Source organism: Pseudorasbora parva, chromosome 21 (assembly GCF_024679245.1).
Source record: "Pseudorasbora parva isolate DD20220531a chromosome 21, ASM2467924v1, whole genome shotgun sequence".
Lineage (NCBI taxonomy): Eukaryota > Metazoa > Chordata > Actinopteri > Cypriniformes > Gobionidae > Pseudorasbora > Pseudorasbora parva.
This window is the reverse complement of record NC_090192.1, coordinates 9,421,838-9,443,937: the sequence shown is the minus strand read 5'-3', so window position 1 is coordinate 9,443,937 and position 22,100 is coordinate 9,421,838. Positions and strand designations below refer to the sequence as shown.

At 37.5% G+C, this 22,100-nt stretch overlaps 1 protein-coding gene across 1 annotated transcript in view; it reads right to left on the bottom strand.

Moving 5' to 3' along the window:
- Positions 1–550: 550 nt before the first annotated feature.
- Positions 551–22,100, bottom strand: part of reep3b (receptor accessory protein 3b) — a 34,284-nt gene continuing 12,734 nt past the window's right edge. The window contains exons 2-8 of the mRNA XM_067429704.1: positions 16,864–16,936; positions 9,851–9,927; positions 9,439–9,559; positions 9,075–9,188; positions 5,960–6,098; positions 2,102–2,238; positions 551–1,383 (exon numbers count right to left, since the gene is read on the bottom strand). Of these exons, the coding sequence (XP_067285805.1) occupies positions 1,303–1,383; positions 2,102–2,238; positions 5,960–6,098; positions 9,075–9,188; positions 9,439–9,559; positions 9,851–9,927; positions 16,864–16,936 (742 nt within the window). The 3' untranslated portion in view covers positions 551–1,302. The remainder of the gene's footprint in view (positions 1,384–2,101; positions 2,239–5,959; positions 6,099–9,074; positions 9,189–9,438; positions 9,560–9,850; positions 9,928–16,863; positions 16,937–22,100) is intronic.

Below are 22,100 nucleotides of genomic sequence, written 5' to 3'. Positions count from 1 at the left end.
CTCTGGATGAGCTTGAGGCCGCTATCGAAGCATCCTGGGCCTCCATAACCCCTCAGCAGTGCCACAGGCTGATCGCCGCCATGCCACGCCGCATTGAAGCAGTCATTTCAGCAAAAGGATTCCCGACCAAGTATTGAGTGCATAACTGAACATAATTATGTGAAGGTTGACTTTTTTTGTATTAAAAACACTTTTCTTTTACTGGTCGGATGAAATATGAAATATGATTTTTTTTTTTGATTTTTGGGTTTTCATGAGCTGTATGCCAAAATCATCAGTATTAAAACAATAAAAGACCTGAAATATTTCATTTGGTGTGCAATGAATCTAAAATATATGAAAGTTTAAATTGTATCATTACATTATGGAAAATAATGAACTTTACCACAATATGCTAATTCTTTGAGAAAAACATGTTATATATTGCTCTTAAAAAGTGCAAATATTCATTAATATGTATTCATCCATTAATCCATCAACTGTTCAGCAGCAAAATAAATATAATTTGGTATAATTTTTTTATAAAACAATAACAAATGAATGACAACAATTGCATTAAAATATTCCAGCTTTAATCATTTTTTGCATTCATTCTGAATGACACATCCAGCCACACAACAGCACAGAATTACCAGAGATGTTAGTGTGGTCTTTCCCCCAGATTAAGAATGTTCTGCATGGAGACCACTAGTGAAGGATTTCAAATGAGGATTTAAAGAATGTGCAAAAGGGTTTTCCTTTAAATCCACTTACCCTCAATAACAAAGAGTTTTTTTTTTTTTTTACATTTAAAAATTGCATTAAACATCTAAAAAGTCAACATGAACGCAACACTGCCATTTGTTCTCTTTGGTGTTTTCTCCAGTACTGATTAGAGACTTTTGGTCTGATGATGACAAATCAGTGTCAGTTTTTGAAGAATCAGAATTATTACCTAAACTACAATTGTAAAAGCTACTAAAACCATATTATCTAAAAGGCAGCAAAAGATGTACAAAACCAGAAATATAAAAACCCACATCCAAAAAGAACACATTTCTAAATACAAATACTGAAGTCAAAGACATCTGAATGTCAAATTCAGATGAATAAAGCCATGCATTACAAATACAACCATAAAATTCCATACACTTCAAGCTCACGATACTCACTGTATGTACAAACTTGCTGGTAGAAGAAATAAATAGATCTGTTGGTATATATTCATGGAAAACAGTCCATAGCCCTTATGAAAAGAGAAGAATATGAACACAGAGGTTGTCTGATAAAGTGGACACATCTTCCCACACATCAGTAGTCAGCTCAGTTCTCCATGCTGGAGTAAGTCATGGCATTAATCGCTGGTCTTTTCCTCCCTTTGATCTTCAGAGATCCATAACGTGCCTGCGACCAATGAATGACAAGCATTTGTTACTATATTTTAAATCATGCATACCATAATAAAGAGGCAAGCCATAATCAATTATAATCTGAAGAGAATATGATCTGATGAATGATGTAAAAATGTCACAGCGAATTTTCATCAGTGATGTCACCTTACAATAGTAAAACAATGCATTTAAAGAATGAATAGTGGGTGTTCCCACCATGCATAATTTACATTTTACTATAATATTCTTACCTGTAAAAGTAACCAAATCAAATTCATGCAAATATTTCAATTTTGCAAAGCAGTCTGTGCAAGTTGCGACTTCTTAGTGTGCCACAAGCGTGTCATCAAAACGCAATGCAAGAGGAAAAAGGGCATAATTGATAAATAAAATAATACTTTTGACCAAATATTGATTATTTCATGTTAAAAGGTTGTTTTAAGTTAACTGAAATACTACTTTGAACAAAAAAATGTTTTTGGTACAACAGTCACTGTAATGCGATTATGATGATATACAATTATTAATGCCCTTTATATTTCCAAATAAAAAGGAAATATCTTTTTGAACTGCTGTTTTCAAACTGTGGACAAACCCCAAAAACGTTTTTATAGAATATTTATAATATAAAATGTGGCTTTAAAAAAATGCTATTAGTATTTTTTTTACGTAATGTAATGTATATTTAGTTATTAAGTCTTGGATGTGCAATTATGTTTTGATGGACTTACATCTCTTCGCACTTTTGAGCGGGTGATTTTGACGCTCTGAGATCGTCTGAGCCCATGATGAGACACGGCTTCATCCTCCGAGAACACAGCCTTCCCCTCATCATCACTTCTGTCATTGTCATCACTATGATAATACTCTACAAAAGAAACAAATTGAGAGATAAGAAAACAAGAACGTGTAGATCAGCGTATGATCATATATGAGAGCAGACAGAACAGGTATGATTGAGATCAGTGCTACTCAAAGGTGTTTGACTTCAAGGCATATATTTTACACCAACATCAAGTAGAGACCAACTAACAAAGCTAAAGTTGAGTTGTTTACTACACAATATGTTCTGCATTGACAATTGAGCAGAAAAGGGTTCTCATTAATATTACATTTTTTCATTAGTAAATATGTCTCTATTTTTTTACATTTACACATTATGCAGACACTTCATTAATTAACATTGCATTCAAGTTATACATTTGATCAATTCTTGCTTTCCCTGGGATTCGAACCCATGACCTTGCCGTTGCTAGCACCATGATCTAGTCTACTGTTTAAGCTACAGGAAGCCTAAAATACATTAACGTGCCCCTGTTATGTTTTGTTCTGTTATATCTAAAATTCGATTCCCACTGTGTGACGGCAGTTCTAACATCCCTAAATAAGATGCTTGCCTAATCCGAACTTGACCATCCCACATTTTACATCATTTAACTGATGAATGCTTCTCAAATCTGATTTGAACGTGGGATTCGCAAACCACTTGCTCTTGAAAGATGGGTCAGTACCCAGTTTATTTGGACCAGCTGCTCCTCAGAATCACGACCTGTAAGTATGAATAATTACTGATGTATATATTTTCTACCGGGTTTTAAAAATGCATAGTTTTGTGTTTTATATTGAGTAAGTTTCTGGATAACTCATGTTATTACTGTTTCACTAAAATAGTCTGCAAATCAGCTATTACCTAAAACTGTGTCTATTAATACAGATTGTCTGTCGTTCTTACAACTTTGAGTAAAGACAAAGGATGGAGAAAGATTTCTGCAACCTTTAATGTTACATCAGTCATTCAATTTAATGCTCAGCTAACGTATGCACTGCTATTCTTCTAGTTCCCACATGTGCACCTCAATAAATTTGAAATACGGCATGCACATGAGTTTGTTGATGGACTCTAGTTAATTCTGTTGGTGATGAATTAGAGTAGTGTATCACTGAGAAACGTACTCCAGTAGTCGATTGAGGTTCTGGTTGAATAACTAGTTCTTCCAATGTTTCATCATCGGACTCAGTCTCAGATTGATATGATAAAAACAACATTATCATGACTTTAAGAATCCTCCGGAGGGAGCTCAAGAACAGGTATGATAATGGGTAATAGGAAGACCAATTCAAACAGACTGGGCCATCTAACCAAACAGAGCAGAGTATGCTCACGGAAAGGAGGGATTAAGAGAGACTCATTAATCTAACGAGTCTTTTGATAATCATTGAACAATCGTTGACGTGCAATGTATATTATGAGAAAATGTGAAAGTGTTTTTTGCCTAATGATGCATGTAAACCTGTTGTAGGAGACCTCCAAAACAAAAATAGCTTTTTGTTGTTGCTGCAATTAAATATTACAGCATAGGCACAACAATATGCAATATGACTAAGGTGACATTATGCTGGATAGGAAACCTGTATAAAGCACAAACGACGATTAACTTGAATAAAATATACAAAGTACAGCACAATTTGATTGGACGTCAAGATATGCTAAGTGTTTTTTAAAATTATTTAAAATTATTTGATTTCATTATACTGTGGTGAACTACGTTGTTTTATTATGTGCTTTATAAATAAAGTTGGACGTTGGAAGAAGTTGATAAGCCTACTTATTTTACTACTTAGGTACTTATTCAACTGTGCATTATTATTTGTTTATCATTTTGCATTAATCATTGCTTTTCCATGTCCTTGGCCCTATTAGAACAGATCTATTTTTGATTAGTGACTGACTGGTTAAGAACCACTGATCTAGTTTATTGTGAAGGTTGGGAATGTGATTTCAGCCGTGGAGAAAGGACAAGCGGGGGAAGAGAGAAAGAGAGAGAGCAGCTGTTGGGTTCAGGCTGCTCCTGGCACCATCACCTCTGGGCTCCCCGGGTAGCGCTGGGAGCTAGGCAGAGCCAGCCTGTGCCAGGACGCCTAATCCAGCCGGAGCAGATTCACTGCACACTGCATCATCCGAGTGATACGACCAAAAGACAGGCTATAACAAGACCATAAAGCACTGCACAGAACTGTAGGTTTCATTTAGTATTGTGTGTGCACTTCTCTTCTCCACCATAAGGGGGCAGAATAAATACAGAAACCAATAGTTCTGAAAAGCCTTCCTTTGTTTGTTTCCACACCCACCGCTGTTTTCAATTACTGAAATATAACAACTTTCTTGGGATTTGGAAAACTATGCAATTAATTTTCCAGAACTATTCTACAGTTTTGTTAAGGCCTTGTGCAAACTAAGCAGAAATAGATTTAAAAGAAGACAAATATGAAGACAAATCTGGCGCGTCTTTGTTATTTTCTGTGGACTGCTAGCAGCTCTGAAGGCCAGTCTGCTGCTGTGTGTGTATGTGTATGCATGTATGAAAATAATATGCTACATACTATATACACACATACACACATCACACAGCTTTTGACTAATGATGCATGCAAATGGCTCTGTTATCAAAGCAGTTTAGCTCTTGGACTTTAGGATAAAGAAAAATTGAAAACTGACAAAAACACAATTTTACACTCTTTAGGAAACTAACTTGGCAAATAATAAGCACACTAATATCAATGCAATATTTACAATGTTGCTTAAATCTATATGGCCAGTGAAACCATTGTTAACGTGTGTTTAAATTGTACAGCTCTACTCTGATATCAGACCCAAATACTTGTGTGAAATGTGATTGACAGGAGGGCATAAAAATATATACAGGCATGTTATGTCATGCCTGTCATTCAAAGCTGACTTCTGCTTCTTTAGAAAAACAAAACCCAACATTAAAGGGTGGGTGAATAAATAACACACTTGAGCCTCTCTCTTTATAGGCTACCCCGCATTTTTAAATTCAAACTCCAATTAGCAGCTCGTTTGATCAGTTGTGATCTTTCACCTTGGCTTTGAGCCTCTGAAAAGGAAAGCCATTTTGGAGGAGCTGGCTTTCTGATGGCTTCATTGCAGACGAGATGAAAATGACCTGGATGCCAGCGGAATTTCAAACGCGGTGGGCACATTAGCATACTGAGATAGAAGCACATTAGGTATTCTGCTCAGAGGCTCCCTGAGCTGTTTTTTTCTCTTCTTCATCTTCTCACAAAGCGGCACTAGACCTTTCATGCTAGGAATGTGCCGTTATTACTTATAACCCTCCTGTGCTTGAGACAAATACAGAATCCATTCCATTTGCTCCAAAACCAGTTAACACGGAAGTGATTTCCAGAAGCGTGAGATTTATTTGAGATATAATTATGAAAGCGCTATGGCTTTACTTGCGCTACAGATGCTTTCCCTGCTCCTGCTAGCTGTGTAGTGTCACACAAAGGCTGTCTGAAACCTCCCAGGCGACAACAAAGCACATTCAAATTCAACGTTTGCATAACATTCTGTCTACTAAGATCTGGTTTATGAAGGAAGCAATGATGTATCCTTCCCTGCCTATGATGTGCCACAACCCTGGAAGCTTGTTTAAAACCAAGTGGCTTCATAAAAACGCTCTGTTAACAAAGCATCTGCCTTCAGTTGTGGACGCAGCAGAGAAACAGCAGTGCGAAAGGAAACAAAGGATGGCGTGTTAATAATTAATCTGAGAGGAAAGGTATACCAGCTCCGTCGGGTTGGTCCATGATGGCTCTTCTGGCTGGGTTGGAGCCGTAGGATGAATACCCGCTGCCGTCTTGAGGGATCTGGGTAAGGTCGTGCATGCTGAGGCTCCGGAGCTTCTCTGTGATGGCACCTTGACCCTGTAGAGACAAAACAACCCTGAGTTATGATAAACATGTCAGCGCTGACAGCACACAGAACAGCTTTAAACAGAGCATATCAAGACTGCATGGACTTCCGTGATGACATCAACACGACATGCATGTATGGATGGATGAATGCTGAAAAGATTTGGGCTCTGTTCCAAGAGACCTGTTACCTAGTGAGCTGCTCCTGTTTTCAACAAAACCCCTGGAAGAAATAGCACTCCTCACATGATTTAGGGTTTATTTCAACGAAGTTGGCATTAGCATGTCAGCAGTGAATGTATTAGTATTGAATGAATTAGGGCTGGTTCACACAGAATGCCTTTTTTTAATTCCACTACGCTAATTTTACATGGATTTATCATTGCGCTCACATCTCACGTCTTTTGCAGCATCTTGTGCATGACACGGCATTCTAAAACTGCAGCACAAGTTAAAATCAGCTAAACTTTTTTTTTTAAGTGTCCCTAGACCTTGCTTTTTTACCTTAATTGCCTTGCAGCTTGCGTTTCAAACCACAACAACACAGTGTGTGTGTATGGCCCTTTAGAAGTATATTAACACGACTCGTTTCTTCTGCCATCTTGGATAGATTTCTTTTACACCGAGTTCATCACAGACAGTGCATTCTGGCATTGCCACATTAGAATTTGGGTCAATGGCATCTTAAGCCACGTTCACACAGCAACAGAATACAGATGTCTGTTCTGTATTTGAATCCTCCATATGATTGTTATTTATTTATGGAAGTGACAACCGCATTATATCCAAACTCACATCTATGAATTTTTAGGACTCTCAAACGCATTCTTGGAAAACCCATGCAGTGTGAACAGAACAGCACTGGACAACTAGATGTCCGTCACATCCCACAGTGTGAGAGAGGTGCTTTGTGCTGCAGTGAGTTTTCTTGTGTGGTTTCCATAACTTAGAGCAAGTTATGAGCTGTGTGTCTTCTGAAAGTTTTAGATCCAGTCAGTGTTTTCCACCAGAGCTGCTTCCATCAGTTTTGTGTTCTAAGCGCGATTCAAATGCTCCTCTCTCCACTCAGATATAAAATCTGCTGTCAGAGGTAATAAAGATTTGATGTATGAATTTGCATCTCGATTTGTGCCAAAAGTGATAAGACTTTAGGTTTTATGGACATCGCTATCTTTGATATTTGGTCACGGATACAGGACCAGGCATTGGAGAATACAGGCTTGACTCTAGTTGCAAGTTCATACACACAGCATTCGAGACTAAATTGGTGTGTGTACGGGACATTTCGAGACTTTGGTGAATCACAAAAACTGACAGTGTGAACGTAGTCTTAAAGTGCGTAACATTTACAGTTTTTTTTTGACAAATGTTCGCAGTCATTTTAACAATTGGGAATTTGGCCTAAGGATGTCCATGCAGTTTTCACATTAATATGGACAATGGACCAATTCCGCCCCTGACATTGGCTCAAATTTTGCAGGTGAGAACACCATCAGAAGGCAGCGTATTTATGCTACAATTATTCCTTAAAATACATATGCAGTGTACTTGGTTTTGGAAGAGAGCTTAATTAAACAAAGATTTATTTATTTTTTTAAATCTTTGGATAGGTCTCATAACACAAATGTTTTAAACTGATGTAATGATAATGCTAGTTGTGCTTAACAGCCTGACAGCAAAAACAGAAAAACTGTTTTAAAATAAAGGGAAAAAATGAGCTAAAAGTTGTTAAAATGATGTTGCTTTTCCACATGCTATAGACACTCTATGGATTTACCTGCACTGGAGAGAGAAGGGCTGCAGTATTCCTATAGGGCAGTATGTCAGTACAAGATAACAAGAAAAAGATCATCACCAAAGAGGATTTTACAAATAAAACAGAAAGAATATGCCGGCAAGAGGGTGAAAGAACAAAAAAAAAGGAAATAAGATGGGGAATAACAGAGAGCTTTCAAGAATAGCGATTGACACAAGCCTTTAACAAGCCCATTGGCTCAACTTCAGAGACGCCTTTCAATAACGGCATCCTTTCAGAGAGTTTGGGCAGGACAGTGGACAAATGAAAATCGAAGCATTGTTGAGAAGCCCTGCGATCTGCTTCTGATCAGTATATCAGCATGATTTCCTCTACTACACTAATACTTAATGGCTTTAGGTTGGTTTCACAAAAGAACAGTGACCTTTGCTTGCAAATGAAAGTCTTAAGTGTGTCATTTATCGCTGGAATTATAGGCCTGTGCCAACGCACCTTGGTGCATAGAGAATAGGAAAAGAGATTAAAGTCAATTCGAAATACAACTTGCAACATTTTTACTTTCATAATATGATGTAGGCTACACTATAATGTTTTGGGTTTTGAATGAATGAATGAATGAATGAATGAATCAAGAACCTGATGTAAAAAAAAAAATATTGGGAAATATTCCTACAATTAAAAAAAAATGCAATGTATCCCTTTGATGACAAGAATTGGCTGATTTTCAGCCATTACTCTCTACATAAACCTTCAGGTTGACATGATATTTTAGAGATCTTTCTAATATGCACAGTTGGTGCTCAAGAACAATTGTGCTGCTTTATATTTACGGAAAATAAACCCGGTTTTCTTTTCTTTTTTTCAGGATACTCTTGATGAATAGAACATTAAAAACTAAAGAAAAGCATTTAAATACAAAGGTTTTGTAACTATAGAAGTCTTTAATGCGATTTTTGATCACTTTAAATGTCCTTGCTTAATAAAAGTATGAATTTACTTTATTTCAAATCAAAAGATCATCTTTTTTAAATGGAAGATAAATATTGTATTTTTAGAATAACTTACAGTAATAAATATTATAGAAAAACTTAAAATATTTTTTTAAGGACACACTGTACTCAAACTACCTTCATTAAACGGCATTGAAAACCCACACAAAATAACCTGTCAAAAGCACAAATATTTAGTGTTTAAAAGAGCTCTCTGTTTGTCTATCTTTTACACACACTTGCCTTGACAGCGGCAGACACGGCAGCAGTTGCAGCGATGCTCAGGCCCTGCTTGCCGAAGTTCACCATGGTCTCGTAGCTTCGCTCTTTCGCCTGGACTATGTAGTCATCAATTTCCTTCAAGAACATTAGGACAAGACTGAGCATTTTCTGGTCTTCAGGCACAGTATCAAACAATATAATATGCATATACAGTACTGTAAATAAATAAAAGCAGCACTAGTCAAGTGTTTTTCAACTGGTGGTCTGTTCTTATAGGGTCGCAGAACTTCTTTTTGCAGTATGGTGAATACAAATACAGTATTTTTCCAAGTGCTTTTCAAATCCAGTGTATTAGGAGGAGGATAAATGTGAAGAGGAGACTCACCCTTTCTTTGGAGGAAAGCAGAGGGTGGAGGAGTTTTCTGTAGATGGCACTAGCTCCTCTTGTGTAGGGAGACAGAAGCCAGATGACAAATGCAACTTTTATCTCGTAATAGAGAGGAAACCTTTAGATTAGAAGAGAGAAAGAAGATACAAGGACTCCTGTTACATCAGATTAATCAGCTGACATAATTACACTCATTAAAGCTGTATTCCAACAAATTAATTTGTGCTACACTAAATTAAAACAGCAACTTCGTTTCATTAAACCCTGATTGCTTCCCTGCATTCCTTGGTCTAGGGAAACAAAAACAAGACCTTAAATGAAACGGCTCGCTTCTTTAGCCTGACATGAATCACTTGTAATCCGGTAAACGTGCCGCTGGCGTGAAGGAAGACTCGAATGTCTGACTCACCAGGCTATGGTTAGATCTGTGACGGTCTCCACTACTGTAAACAGGGCAAAGACAATCCAGTACATCATCCATCGCACCTAAAAAAGGAACAAAACATTAAACACAATGTTTATGTTAAGTGAACTAATATATATAAATATGTGACCTATCCCAGCAATTAATAATCAGCTTTTTATGTAACATAAACAATGATTGTGTTTTATTTATTTTTTATTTTTAAACAGCATCAACCACCACACTGTTTATTCGCCATAAAAAGAATTATTGGCCATCGATGTCAAATCTAAATTTCCCCTATATCCTGTTTGTTAAAGGGGACATATTATGCCCCCTTTTACAATATGTAAAACAAGCCTCAAATGTCCCCAGAGTGTGCATGCAAAGTTTTAACTCAAAATACCTCACAGATTATGTTTCATAGTCTGTTAAAATTGCCACTTTTTTGGGCTGAGCAAAAACACACCTTTTTTTGTGTACGTCTCTTTATATGCAAATGAGCTGGTGCTCCCTGCCAGTTCTTTCAAGAAGAGGGCAGAGCTTCAATAGCTTATAACAACAACAACAACAACAACAACAACAACAACAACAACAACAGAAACATGTCAGAAACTAACAGTGTTCAGTTCAAACTGGACTCGGACAATAATGCCTACAGAGCCAGAGAATAATAAATAAATAAATGTTGCATGGAGGTAGAACAGGTATACCGTATATACCCGAATATAAGACGACCCTAAATATAAATATAAATATAATTTTTTATTAATAATTAATTTTTTTCTGAGATGATTGTACACTTTACAACAAATACATATCTTTTATAAAACCGCATAAGTCCCATAGACAGTAAGATAAGTCCTGGTGGCCGTTGAGAGTTGCTATGGCATCTGTAAACAAATTCCAGCTGCTGGAGAGGACCGCGTCGACATCTGATGCGGTAGACAAACTGAAAGCTTTATATTCGAATACATTGCTTGATATTTGATATCCGTTCAAATTAGTTTTTCCCCAAAAATGACAGCCCTAGTAGGTGTATTAAAAGGAAACTACAAAATGTTGCATTAACTTTTTTTTTTTTTCGTCTTTGCTATTGGTTGATTCCCGCTCCCGTCTGCTCCCGTTAACCATTTATCCTGTACCGTCCAAATCCCGTGATTAATAGCAAAGATGACTTCCATCCTGCTGGAATCCCACGGGAATCCCGTGACCCGTGGGATTCCCGGAAAAATGTCAGCCTCTTCTTCAGACGTCATACCCACAGACCTGATGCATACGGCACACTTAACTGGAAACACTTCAGGATTTTCGAAGTCGTCAGTTGATTGGTTGAATTCTACAGGGTGTACGGGAGACACGTGCAGTGTTCTTTACCGGTCTGCCTGGAAACAAAGATCCCATGATGCCAAACCCTCTCGTGAGAGACGAACGCCATCATGTTTACAACTGACAATGAGCGCTCAACAGGATCAACTAAACTGGGTTTTTAAACCTATGGTAAATATGTCATTTTAAAGAATCTTTAAAATATGTCCAAGAGTTTTGCACACCGATCTGTTATTGTAGGCACCTAAACAGAACGTGAAACAAAAGGAACTGTGATTGGTTGCTTTACATGTCAGTCAGACGGCCTCTGACGGGTTCTTGGCCAATGAAACGTGCTCTGAAGTCCAAACCTTCTGCCATCAGTCTACGCGACACTACTCTTAATGCAGCATCGATCACCTATTGCCAAGATGCTTCACACTCACCCAAACATAAAATACCTGGAACCATGCTAAAGAATATTAAAAAAAAATCCATGCAGTTTTTTTTTATTCTGTTCAATAGCCTGAACACCTAATCTTTTCACACAGAGTGGCTCGCTAACACAAATCCAAGCACACCTCTTTTCCTAGGAGGAGACGGAAACAGTCGAGTGTAACAAAAAAATCATTATGGCCGTGACATTAATTTCCATCCCAGCTCTCTGTGTGTGTCTCTCTGCAGCAAGACCTGTTTGGTATGCTCTACCTCTCCTCTGCTCTCAACCACAGCGCGCTTTCAGCCAGCTTCTTAGCATTTCAATTTCAAACACCCGTGCAGACAGTCATGTGATCCCAGCCTTGAGCTGCGGCTCTCGGAGGTATTAGGTGATATTTTCAGCCTCACTGAACAAAGTCAAATGAATCCATGCAGAGGCAGCATTACCAGCCTGACAGGAGGCGTCAGATTTAATTGGTGTCCTCCCAATGAACCTTCAGCGGTCTGAGAGAGATCAATGCATTGCATCAGCCGCTGGAAAGCTGCCGCTCCAAGACAAACTGTCAATCGAAATCCACCAGCGGTGATCTTTTCTTGTAGCCGGAGCGCTTTGGTCGCTGACCGCATCGATACATGAAATCTAATCAGATCTAGAAGCCTTCCTCCCATAATCCTCCAGACAATCCTATTTATTACAAGTCTGCAATTACCTGGCTTCAATTAGAGAAGTATGTGAGATGTAAGCAGAATTTCAACTGCTTTGTTCAATCTCGCTGTAAAACTGGGTTAAAGGCGATTCGAGAATGGGCCGGCTCCCAAGACAAGCATGCCTTTCCCGTTCAGCGCTGCATGTGGATAAGGAGTTGTGTAGCCTGGATTTCCAATGGAAATAAAAGCCTTTGAAGTATCCTGATTGTGAATGGAAGTATTCCTTTCCTGCTCCGTGTGTGTACCATGGAGAGGTTTCTTTGTTCAACATTTTAACTGAGCAGTGAGACATATGAGCTGACCCACTCTGTTTATCTAACAAACAGGAGTTGTAGGCATTGCATAGATTTGTTCCGAGTGGAAAAACCGCAGTGTGGTTTCTAAGAGCATCTAGTCTATGCTAGTAAACACAGGCTTTGTCAAGCTGCCTTTAAACTTTATTTAAAGTCCAACATAAACCAGCAACTCCAGTCGACCGGTCCTATAAAAAGGCCCGTAGCACAAAGCATCATTTGTCCAGTTCTATTTTAAAAAATGATTTGAAAGAGGTTTCTCAATTACCAGTCTGCACTCAAAGGCAAACGCAGAAACGGTTATGACATGTTTTCAAAAAAGCTGCTTTTGTGGTCGATTGAGCTTTCTTCTCTTTTTCCAAGGGTTTGCTATTAAAAGTCTAAGTTTACCGAAATTGACTTTCCACTCAAACATTCAGGAACATTCAGAAACATTCAGCATTTTAGCAAAGCATATAAACATCCGTGATCTCGGGCTGCCGGTGTCCCTTCTCCTGAGTTGAGTGATACCGCTACTGCTGTTAACATAAACGTGTCCTTATATTGTATAATGCATGTATATCCAGATCAAATATATTATGGGCTTGACTGTAAGGTTGGCCTAATGGCTGGCCTAAGAGCGACTCAGGCCAGTATAAATGAAATATTAGTACAATAACATGTGACTAGTTTGACAGAATCGTGTTAATCTTTAACAAACATTCAAGCTGCACATTTCTGCTTTGAAATACTCCTGAACAATGGCATTGCTTATTTCTAATGTAGGCATGTGACCGCCATTTTAATTTTCTTTATGCATAAAAATACATGCATCAACATTATTTTCTGAGCTACATGGTAATAAAATGGATAATTTACAGTGATAATTTTTATTTAAATAATTTTATTTCTTCTCAGGTTTATTTTTTTTTTGTGTGTGTGTCAGTTTGTTACATCTTATGTTGTTAAATGTTTATTGAAATATTTTATTGTCGTGTGTTATCATGATGGTGTGCTTTGGCACAGTATTTAAGTCAAAAGCTATACTTGTGATGAACTTAGATTCACATCATGTAGAGTCGGTGGGCGGGCTTATCATAATAATGGCAGAGTTGCAAAGGTTCTGCATGTTACTTGTTAACAAAGAAGCTGGCGAACGGCGGTCTTTCAAATCGGCATTGGCCGCGACTCTGGAAGACTTGGAGTTAAGCTTTTTTTTTGAGAAAAGAATAAAAAACAGCACTGAAATCTTGCCGTTGAAATCTTTGAATGAAGTTCTTAAGAAGGGAAGATGTGTTTGGAGTTTTGCCGACAGGATACGTTGAAAGTTTAATCTATAAACTAGCTCCATGAACATGATTTCTGCCCGTGGTACTATTTTCCACCAGCTGTGAGGTGAAGACCACATGTCCCAAGATGCTGCGCTCAAACTTGGCGTCATCAAACTACGCCTTTGTTTTGAATAGGCGACCTCTTGTGGATGGAAAGTTGCATAGTGCAACTTTAAACATTTTTATATTTTAATCTGGACAACATTCCCCTCACGATTAGAAATTTTCTGATTATTATTTGTTATTGTTCAGTAAAACTTTGAGATGGCTTCATTATTACCAAACTGACAATGAAACGTACTTATAAATTATTCATCTAAGTAATAGGGCTGCACGATTTGGGGAAAATATATAATTGCAATTATTCTGGGTAAAATTGCGATTTAAAATGCGATTATTATATATTTTTTACAAATGAAAAGTGTGTGTGTGTATATAACATTTTGTGTTTATATATTAATATGACTAATAATTATTATGATTACTGCTAAAAATATTTTTACAAATAAGAAATATTACCATTACAATAACATTTTCATAATTACAAATAAAAAATGGAGTATGTCAGAATAAATATAAAATATGATAATACTAATACTAATAATTTTTTTTTTTTTTTAAACTTTTAATATGGAGACAGCCCATGACTAAAAAACAGTAGAAAGGTCTAAGCCTAAGGAGTTATTGTAAGAAAAATATTATAAAATAAAAATATTATTATAAAAATCTGTGTTTGTTTATCTGTGATATCAATTTTTTAAAGTCTATGTCTTAAATATGAAATATGAACCTCTTGTGCATCCACTGCGGGGGAAAAACTCCTGTACATTGAAGAAAAACATGGATTGTCCTATAAATTTATAGTTGATTAAGTTTTAAAATGTTTTAAGTATTATTTTCTTATTATTTATTACCTAAAGTTTTTAATTCATACTGGCCAGAGGGCGCCCTTGAGCGGAAAAGCTACATTTGCCTCAGAGAAGTAAAAAAAAGCATGTTATTAAGCTAGTCTTTTGTTGAACAGGTTTATGAACGCTTCACTAGTTTGTGAAGATGTTTGACTCGTGTTGCTTTTTCAAATGTACGTTATAAGTGACTCAAACTCGCAGTTTTCAGACGGAGCAGCGTTACTCCTGATCACAGAGCTGCTCTTCGCTAACACACTGGGCATTTATTTATTTCATTTAAAATCGCAGCCTTTGAGCTTAAATGATCGCACACAAGCCAAATCGCGATTGCGGTTTGATTTTGATTAATCGTGCAGCCCTACTAAGTAATGTTAATTTCTTTGTTACTGTTTAAAAACATTACGAAAATCAAAAGAACTTATTTAATGGACCTAAGATCAAATGAAAAGTTGTATTTCTTAACTAACATTAACAAAAACATAATACTTTCTGTAACAAATGTAGCTATTGCTTAATCTTAGTTCATGCATTAAATAATGAGACCTTATTATAATGTGTTAATTGGGAAAATTAAGTTTTATAACTTTATAGGCTACATTTATCTTAAATCCTGTAGGGCCTACTAGAGTGCTGCTTTTGTACGTTTATGACAATTATTTGCTTCTGTTTATTTCCTATTGTCTTATATAATGGTTATTCTTGTTAATTTAAATATAATATATTATTTTATATTAAAAATATGCCATATTTGGTAGAGCCCGACCTCTATATCTATATATAGATATATCTCGACGGGCTTATATTGTGGCTGATATTAGACATTTTACCAATTATCGGTATCTGCATTTATAATGGCCAACTGAAGAGAAACAACTGAAGACAACTGAAAAACTGAAAAACAACTGAAATACAACTGAAGAGCACCTTTGTTGACACACCGTTGTTGGCTGCAGGCTGTTACAGTTATGGTAAAATTTGTTAAAACTGCTTCATATTAACTGCTTCAACTGGGATTTGTTTTAATGAAGTGTGATTTCTGCAGGTAAACAGGAGAAGATGGAAAATAATATATGAGAGAGATCTGGTTTGGAAACTGCAGAAGGTTCATGACACATTTTTTGAAACTTTTGAACTTTCTGAAATATTGAGATGAATGATATAAAACGCTCCTCTTCTGGAGATGTAGCATTGGCGTAGCTTATAAAAGTGGGGAGCGGAATGCTTTTCACAGCAAACGTAACTCAATTCACTGCATTGCAGCACCGATACAAACAGACTCTAAGGTTACCAGTACAACCACTAAGGAAACCTAAAATTAGCCATCTGAAGTAGACAAAGGCATACGAGCAAGAAAGAGAAATGTTTAAAAGGACAGTTCACCAAAAAAATTAAACTTCTGTACATTTACTCACTCTTATGTCAACGGAAGGTGAGTTTTTAAACACAATTTGACTGGAGTGAATCATTCCTTTAATAATTTCTAGAACAAAGGGCACACTGCCAGAAGATCATGACATATTGTCCTCAATGGAGAAAAAAACAATTCAGCATATTTTTCTTCATTATATCCTTGCAGGTTCACCACAGTGTTGCCTAGAGGTATTGCTGACTATAAATTACACTGATTCCGACCGGACCTGAATTAGCATTTCACTGCATTTATCTCTGTAGAATGTAGGATGGGCTCTCACAGGGCGGGTCCTTTAAAACAAGTAAGTACAGAGAACACGTCACCTGATCTGGACATACAAGCCAACAAACTCTCCCTCCCAACATGCTTGAACACGCACAGAAACAATAATGTGCTTCTCTGTTCACATCCTATTTAAAGGTGTGGTGTGTCTTTCGGAGTTAAAGATCTGGACTAGTAACCCAAAAGTTGTAGAACTGTAGATTAATGACCATCACTGAGCTCTTGAGCAGGACATTAAACCTCAGGGCTGATTGAGTCTGTAGTAAGCAAACCAAGCTTGTTAAAATAAAAATTCAAAAGCCTGCTAAATCAAAACCAACAAGGAGGAATGTACATGAATGGGCACGGTGTTTATACTTACGTATTCTTTGACATTTTTGGTCTTCACTGCTTTGTAGGAATAGTACGCTGGGTACAGGTTTCCAAAAACCAGTCTGTGTAAAGAAACAGAGGGTAAAATAAATAAACAGAAGAAAAACAAAAGTAACTCCAGATATTCTTCAAAAGCAGGACTATTAATGGGTTTGGATAATCCTGTCTGTATGTCTAGCTCTATTAAAAGCCACTCACTTCCTCAGTCTGATCTTTTACAAGGTAAACAACTATTTCCTTTTCTTTCATTTCCAAAAGAAAAGATAAGCGGAACAGAGGGGACAAAAATGCAGGAGACACTTAATTTAAACCGTTCTAAAAGAGATTAAATCCCTGGGAACTGTAGTCTATAGACAGCAAGGCAATGTGTGCTTTTGAAGAGCAGAAAACTAGTACAACCAACTCTTTTTGGTTGAAAATGGCAACAATTAACACACAATATTGAATTAATCGAATTGTTATTTGGCAAAACAAATTCATTAGCCACCACTTTTCTACTAGAAGTCATCCTTGACATAATAATTAACTAAAGGCTGGAATACATTACATGGATTTTGCACAGATATCTGCTCTGATTTACAGTCTGGACAAGCTGACAGATTTCACAGAAAACCATGTAGTCTATGATAAGCACATTCTTTGATTCCACCCAGTTGCAAGATAACAAACGAGTCTCTTTTTTCCAATTTCAACCACTTCTGGTCTGATTTCTTTGAGGGAAGGTCCATGGGCAGATAACTGCATGGGCTTTTTCAGATCTTTCAATCTAATGGACGAAATAAGCTTGTGCAATTTAGATATGAAATAGGCTTGATGTTATAGTGTCAGCCTTTTGATTTGTTATAGTAGCAAAAATAATTTTCTTCAGTTAGAGGAAATACACTACAATTAAAAATTAAATATGTCTGCCCAATAAAGCGTGAGCTCAGCACAGATCAGCAGCAAGAGTCAGATTAAAAGTATCTTGTTGTGTTTTTCAAGAATAATGAACCCACCATTCAAGCAATTGCAATTCGTAAAATGAACACGGCCTAGTGTTGTCACGATACCAAAATTATGACTTTGATACAATACCAGACAAAAACCCACAGATATGATTAATATGACGATAGACCTTATTATTCATAGTTTTATTTTTTTTAATTCTCTTTTTTTAAATTCACTAAAAATTCACTTTTTATGTTCCTGCCCTGGTTTTTGACCATTCCCTCCTCGTATATGTATTGTTACATTCCATGTGTTTGGTATTGTTTTGGTTTGTTTCTCTTTTGTGTTATTAGTATTCTTTGGACCATCGGGAGACTCGGCTGTTCAGTATTGCATCACGTTCGACGCAATGAGTGACGTTCGACGCAATGAGTGACGTTCGACCAATCCGCTGACGTGCTGGCATCTTAAAAGGCCCCGGTTTTCATGAATGAGTAGTGAGGGCTGATCAGCGCGAGCTCTCACTCACCTTTCCGCACTTTCTGTTGTCTTCTGAAATGTATTATTTACTAGACACTTGACTTGGTTCTGCGTTAACTTCTTTTTCCTAGAATTGTTCTTATACTAGTCCTGCCCGAGCGAATATGTGCATACGCTAGAGTTGATTGTGCACAGGTGTTCTGAGATCAACGTGTTACACGCTGATGTTGAGAGATAAACAATAACTACATGCCAGTGTGAACATGCTTACAGAGATCACATTATCAATCATGTTATCATTCACTAACCTTTCACTTCTCAACAGGTTGGGATGACCAAAATCTTATTTCATGATACGAGTAATTTAATATTTTTAAATGTAATTTTATAATTATAATATAGATTTTTTTATTGTATCTAAGAATATTGTAGCAAATAATTCAAATTACAAACAATATGACAAAAACAGTGCTTTATTTTTCAGCTACATTAGATCTAACAGAAGTAAGTCAAGAAAGAAATTAAATAATCAAATATAAAACTGCTTACTTAGTCTTCACTCTATTTTATTTAGCCAAGCATGTGGTGGTTTTCTATTTTTCATTGGTGTTTGATTAACATTAATCACACAGAATATTAGGTCTGTCTTAAGATCTAATTACCTCAGCTGTATACGTTTACTAAAGACATCCGACTGCGTTTACCTGAATACTCGCCAGACCGTGCATTTTTACTGAATAAGTCAAATTCAACCATCTGTTGTCTGAAAGGCGTGAGTCCGGCAGCGCGAACACGTCCCGCGCCACGCTTTTTCTTCTCATGCGTGCATATGTTGCTTTCTTTGTCATGCGCTGCGCGTATATATTTAGCTTTTCTACTTCCAATGTTCAGTGAACACTGGAAGCAGAGCTCTGCCTAGGGCTGAACGATATGGACAAAATTTCATATCTCGATTTTCATGCCAGATATCTAGATATCAATACAATACGATATGACTATGTGTTCGGTGAAAACCAAGCATTTGTCAAGTACTAAAAAAACAATACATTTAGGGTTCACACTTGTAGTTCGGTTAGTTTGGTCCGGACCAAAAAACAAAAACAAAACATAATAGTCCTGGTCCGCTTAGCGTTCACACGGGCATTTTTAACAGCGAACCTAAAGTTACCGAACCAAAGGCATAGGGAGACGTTAACAACCTGATTGGTCGGCTTATATGACGTAGGAGCTGCTTACCGAACATTCAAAACAATGCTGTGTGCGGATTACACGCGCGGGCATTTTATGCGTGAACATATGGCATTATTTTTTTACCAGAGAACTCATGAAGAGCTCATGAAATGTTCAAAACATTCAAAACAACGCTGTGTGCTGGATTAAACGCGATCAGTTTATGCGTGTACATGTGGCATAATTTTTACCCGCTGAGAACTCATGAAGAGCTCATAAAATGTTCAAAACATTCAAAACAGCAGCAGGATTTCCTCCGTTGTGCAGAAAAGAGACGGACGTTCTGTTGTCTGTACCTGCTAATAATGGGCAACACAGGAACTTTGATGAGAAGAGCCAGGTATGCTTTTTGTGTGTTTTTTCTAGCATTTTCGAAACATGCTCGTCTGACCAAATATTGATAAGGCACTTCCTCGTTGCTCCACGTTTGCCCTCTAACGTTAAAGTTACTCATTTTGGATACACGATCTTTCCGCGTCGTCAAATCAGCTGCATTATGCGTCGCATCTTGTGACATTATACGTCCGGTTTTTGGTCCGTTTACATGTCTTTGGTCCATGTTGCGTTCATATATCAATCGAACCGCACTAGAGTTCGTTTGGAAGCGGACCGAGACCCATCTTTTTAGCGGTCTCGGTCCGCTTGTTTGGTGCGCACCAGGGTTCGGATGGCAGCGTTCACATATGTTCAAATGAACCACACTAACCGAGCAACCGCACCAGGGTTCGTTTTAATCAAACCAAACATGACCAGTGTGAACACACCCTTAGAGTTTGTAAAATACACACTGATGTCTAAAGAAGAGGTAATAATAATCCTTTCCATTATAATTTGACACGTTTTATTCATATCAGATACACATTGTGTATGTAACTTCAATGTTTACTCTATTCTATTACAGTTTACCTGCCACTTACTTTTAAGTATTTCAGGAGAAGTGGATGAATTCATATGTGGTAAACATAGAGGAAATCCAACAGATCCGATTCTCTGAACTGCGTCTGCGGCACAAACTAACACGGCGGCGCCCATCGCGCATACAGCTCAACTAACGCGATCATTATAAAGGTGTTTAAACAACAATATACTTCCATTTGCATGTATTTAACAATCGGAATATTGGATATTTCATGCCACAGCATGAATGCCACATCATTCACGTGACGGTGTGTCACATGACAAGCAATGACGCATTACCATGGAAACGCCGCCCCCCTCTCACAAAATAGTTCCCACGTCCTTGGTAGTGTGCGAGTGCTGGCTTTAGCGGTGCATTCAAGGGCATTCGTAAAACTGATGTTTGTTGTGACTGCCAGAGGTTTATGCAGGGCGAGCGCAGAGAGGGGAAATCTATATTGTAGTCTTTATTGTAGATAGTCTACATCATTGCTTTTTTCGATCTTGAAAGTTCATATCTAGATATAGATACTATAACAATATATGGTTGAGCCCTACTCTGCACACACGTCCTGACACCTGCTGTCACACATCGATGGAATTTCTTTTTTATTTGTTGTTTTTCTTTATAATGAAGCTGTCTGTATTTAGTTGATTGTTTTTAACACACAAAAGAGTTCAACAAACTGAGGTTTATAAATTCTACATAGAATTTTTAAACAAAACTGCATCGGTATCGGAATCAAGCAATACGCAGAATTTTTAATATCGGATCAGTTCTGAAAAAATTGTGTCGGTGCATCACTAACAGAAGCTTTGACCAATGATTTAACTGAGAAAGTACCCAGCATTGGATTTAATGTAAACTTGGGTTAGAGATGGAAAAGACATCACACTAAATCACTAAGATATTCCATTTCACCCTATGAGCGACTGACCTGAGACGAGCCAAAAAACTGGTAGATGGGCCCAGTGCCAGCCCGTCATCTGCGGCCGGTCACTCTCACACAAGTCCCATTTATTATGTTCCGCTCTGCTAAATTGTTGGGGGTCTTGCAGAAGAATACATACTAACCTCCTCGTTGTGCAAGTCTCCCATTGTCACAGAGCAATTAGTGCACGCTCAGAGGTGCCAAACACGAAACAAACCCCTTTCTCTTCTGGACCCCCACAAATAAGTTCAGGGGATAAATACAGCAAAAACAGGGAGACATTGATATGAAGCTGATTTTTGGCCCCAAAGTGCCTGTGGCCCAAATTGTATGTGCTAAAACTGCTACTAGCATTCATTTTGACATGCCACGCAGACTTTTCAGAGGTTTCACAAGCAGGAACCAGCCTTGATGTTTCCCAGATGATAATGCTGCTCTCTGAAACCAGTGTTTCACTTTCATGCCAAAGCTGTGCCTTGAAAAATGGCGTTTCCCCAAGGGCTAAAAGAGTCCTTCGAAGTAGGTTTTCAGTGAACTCGGGTTGAAGCATTCTCACTGATTTAGTTGTACTGTCTCTTTGCAGACAGACAGGCTTCTTGACTCAGCAGTGCTGCAAAATTTGTGGACAGCTTGTGCTGTTTTCACTGCCAATTATAGACAATGTTTGACCCAGAAATTCAGGCCACTCTCTTATCAGCCCAGAAACTTTTATTATGACAACTACTATAACAACAACATGTCTGCCATTTATTTCTATAGT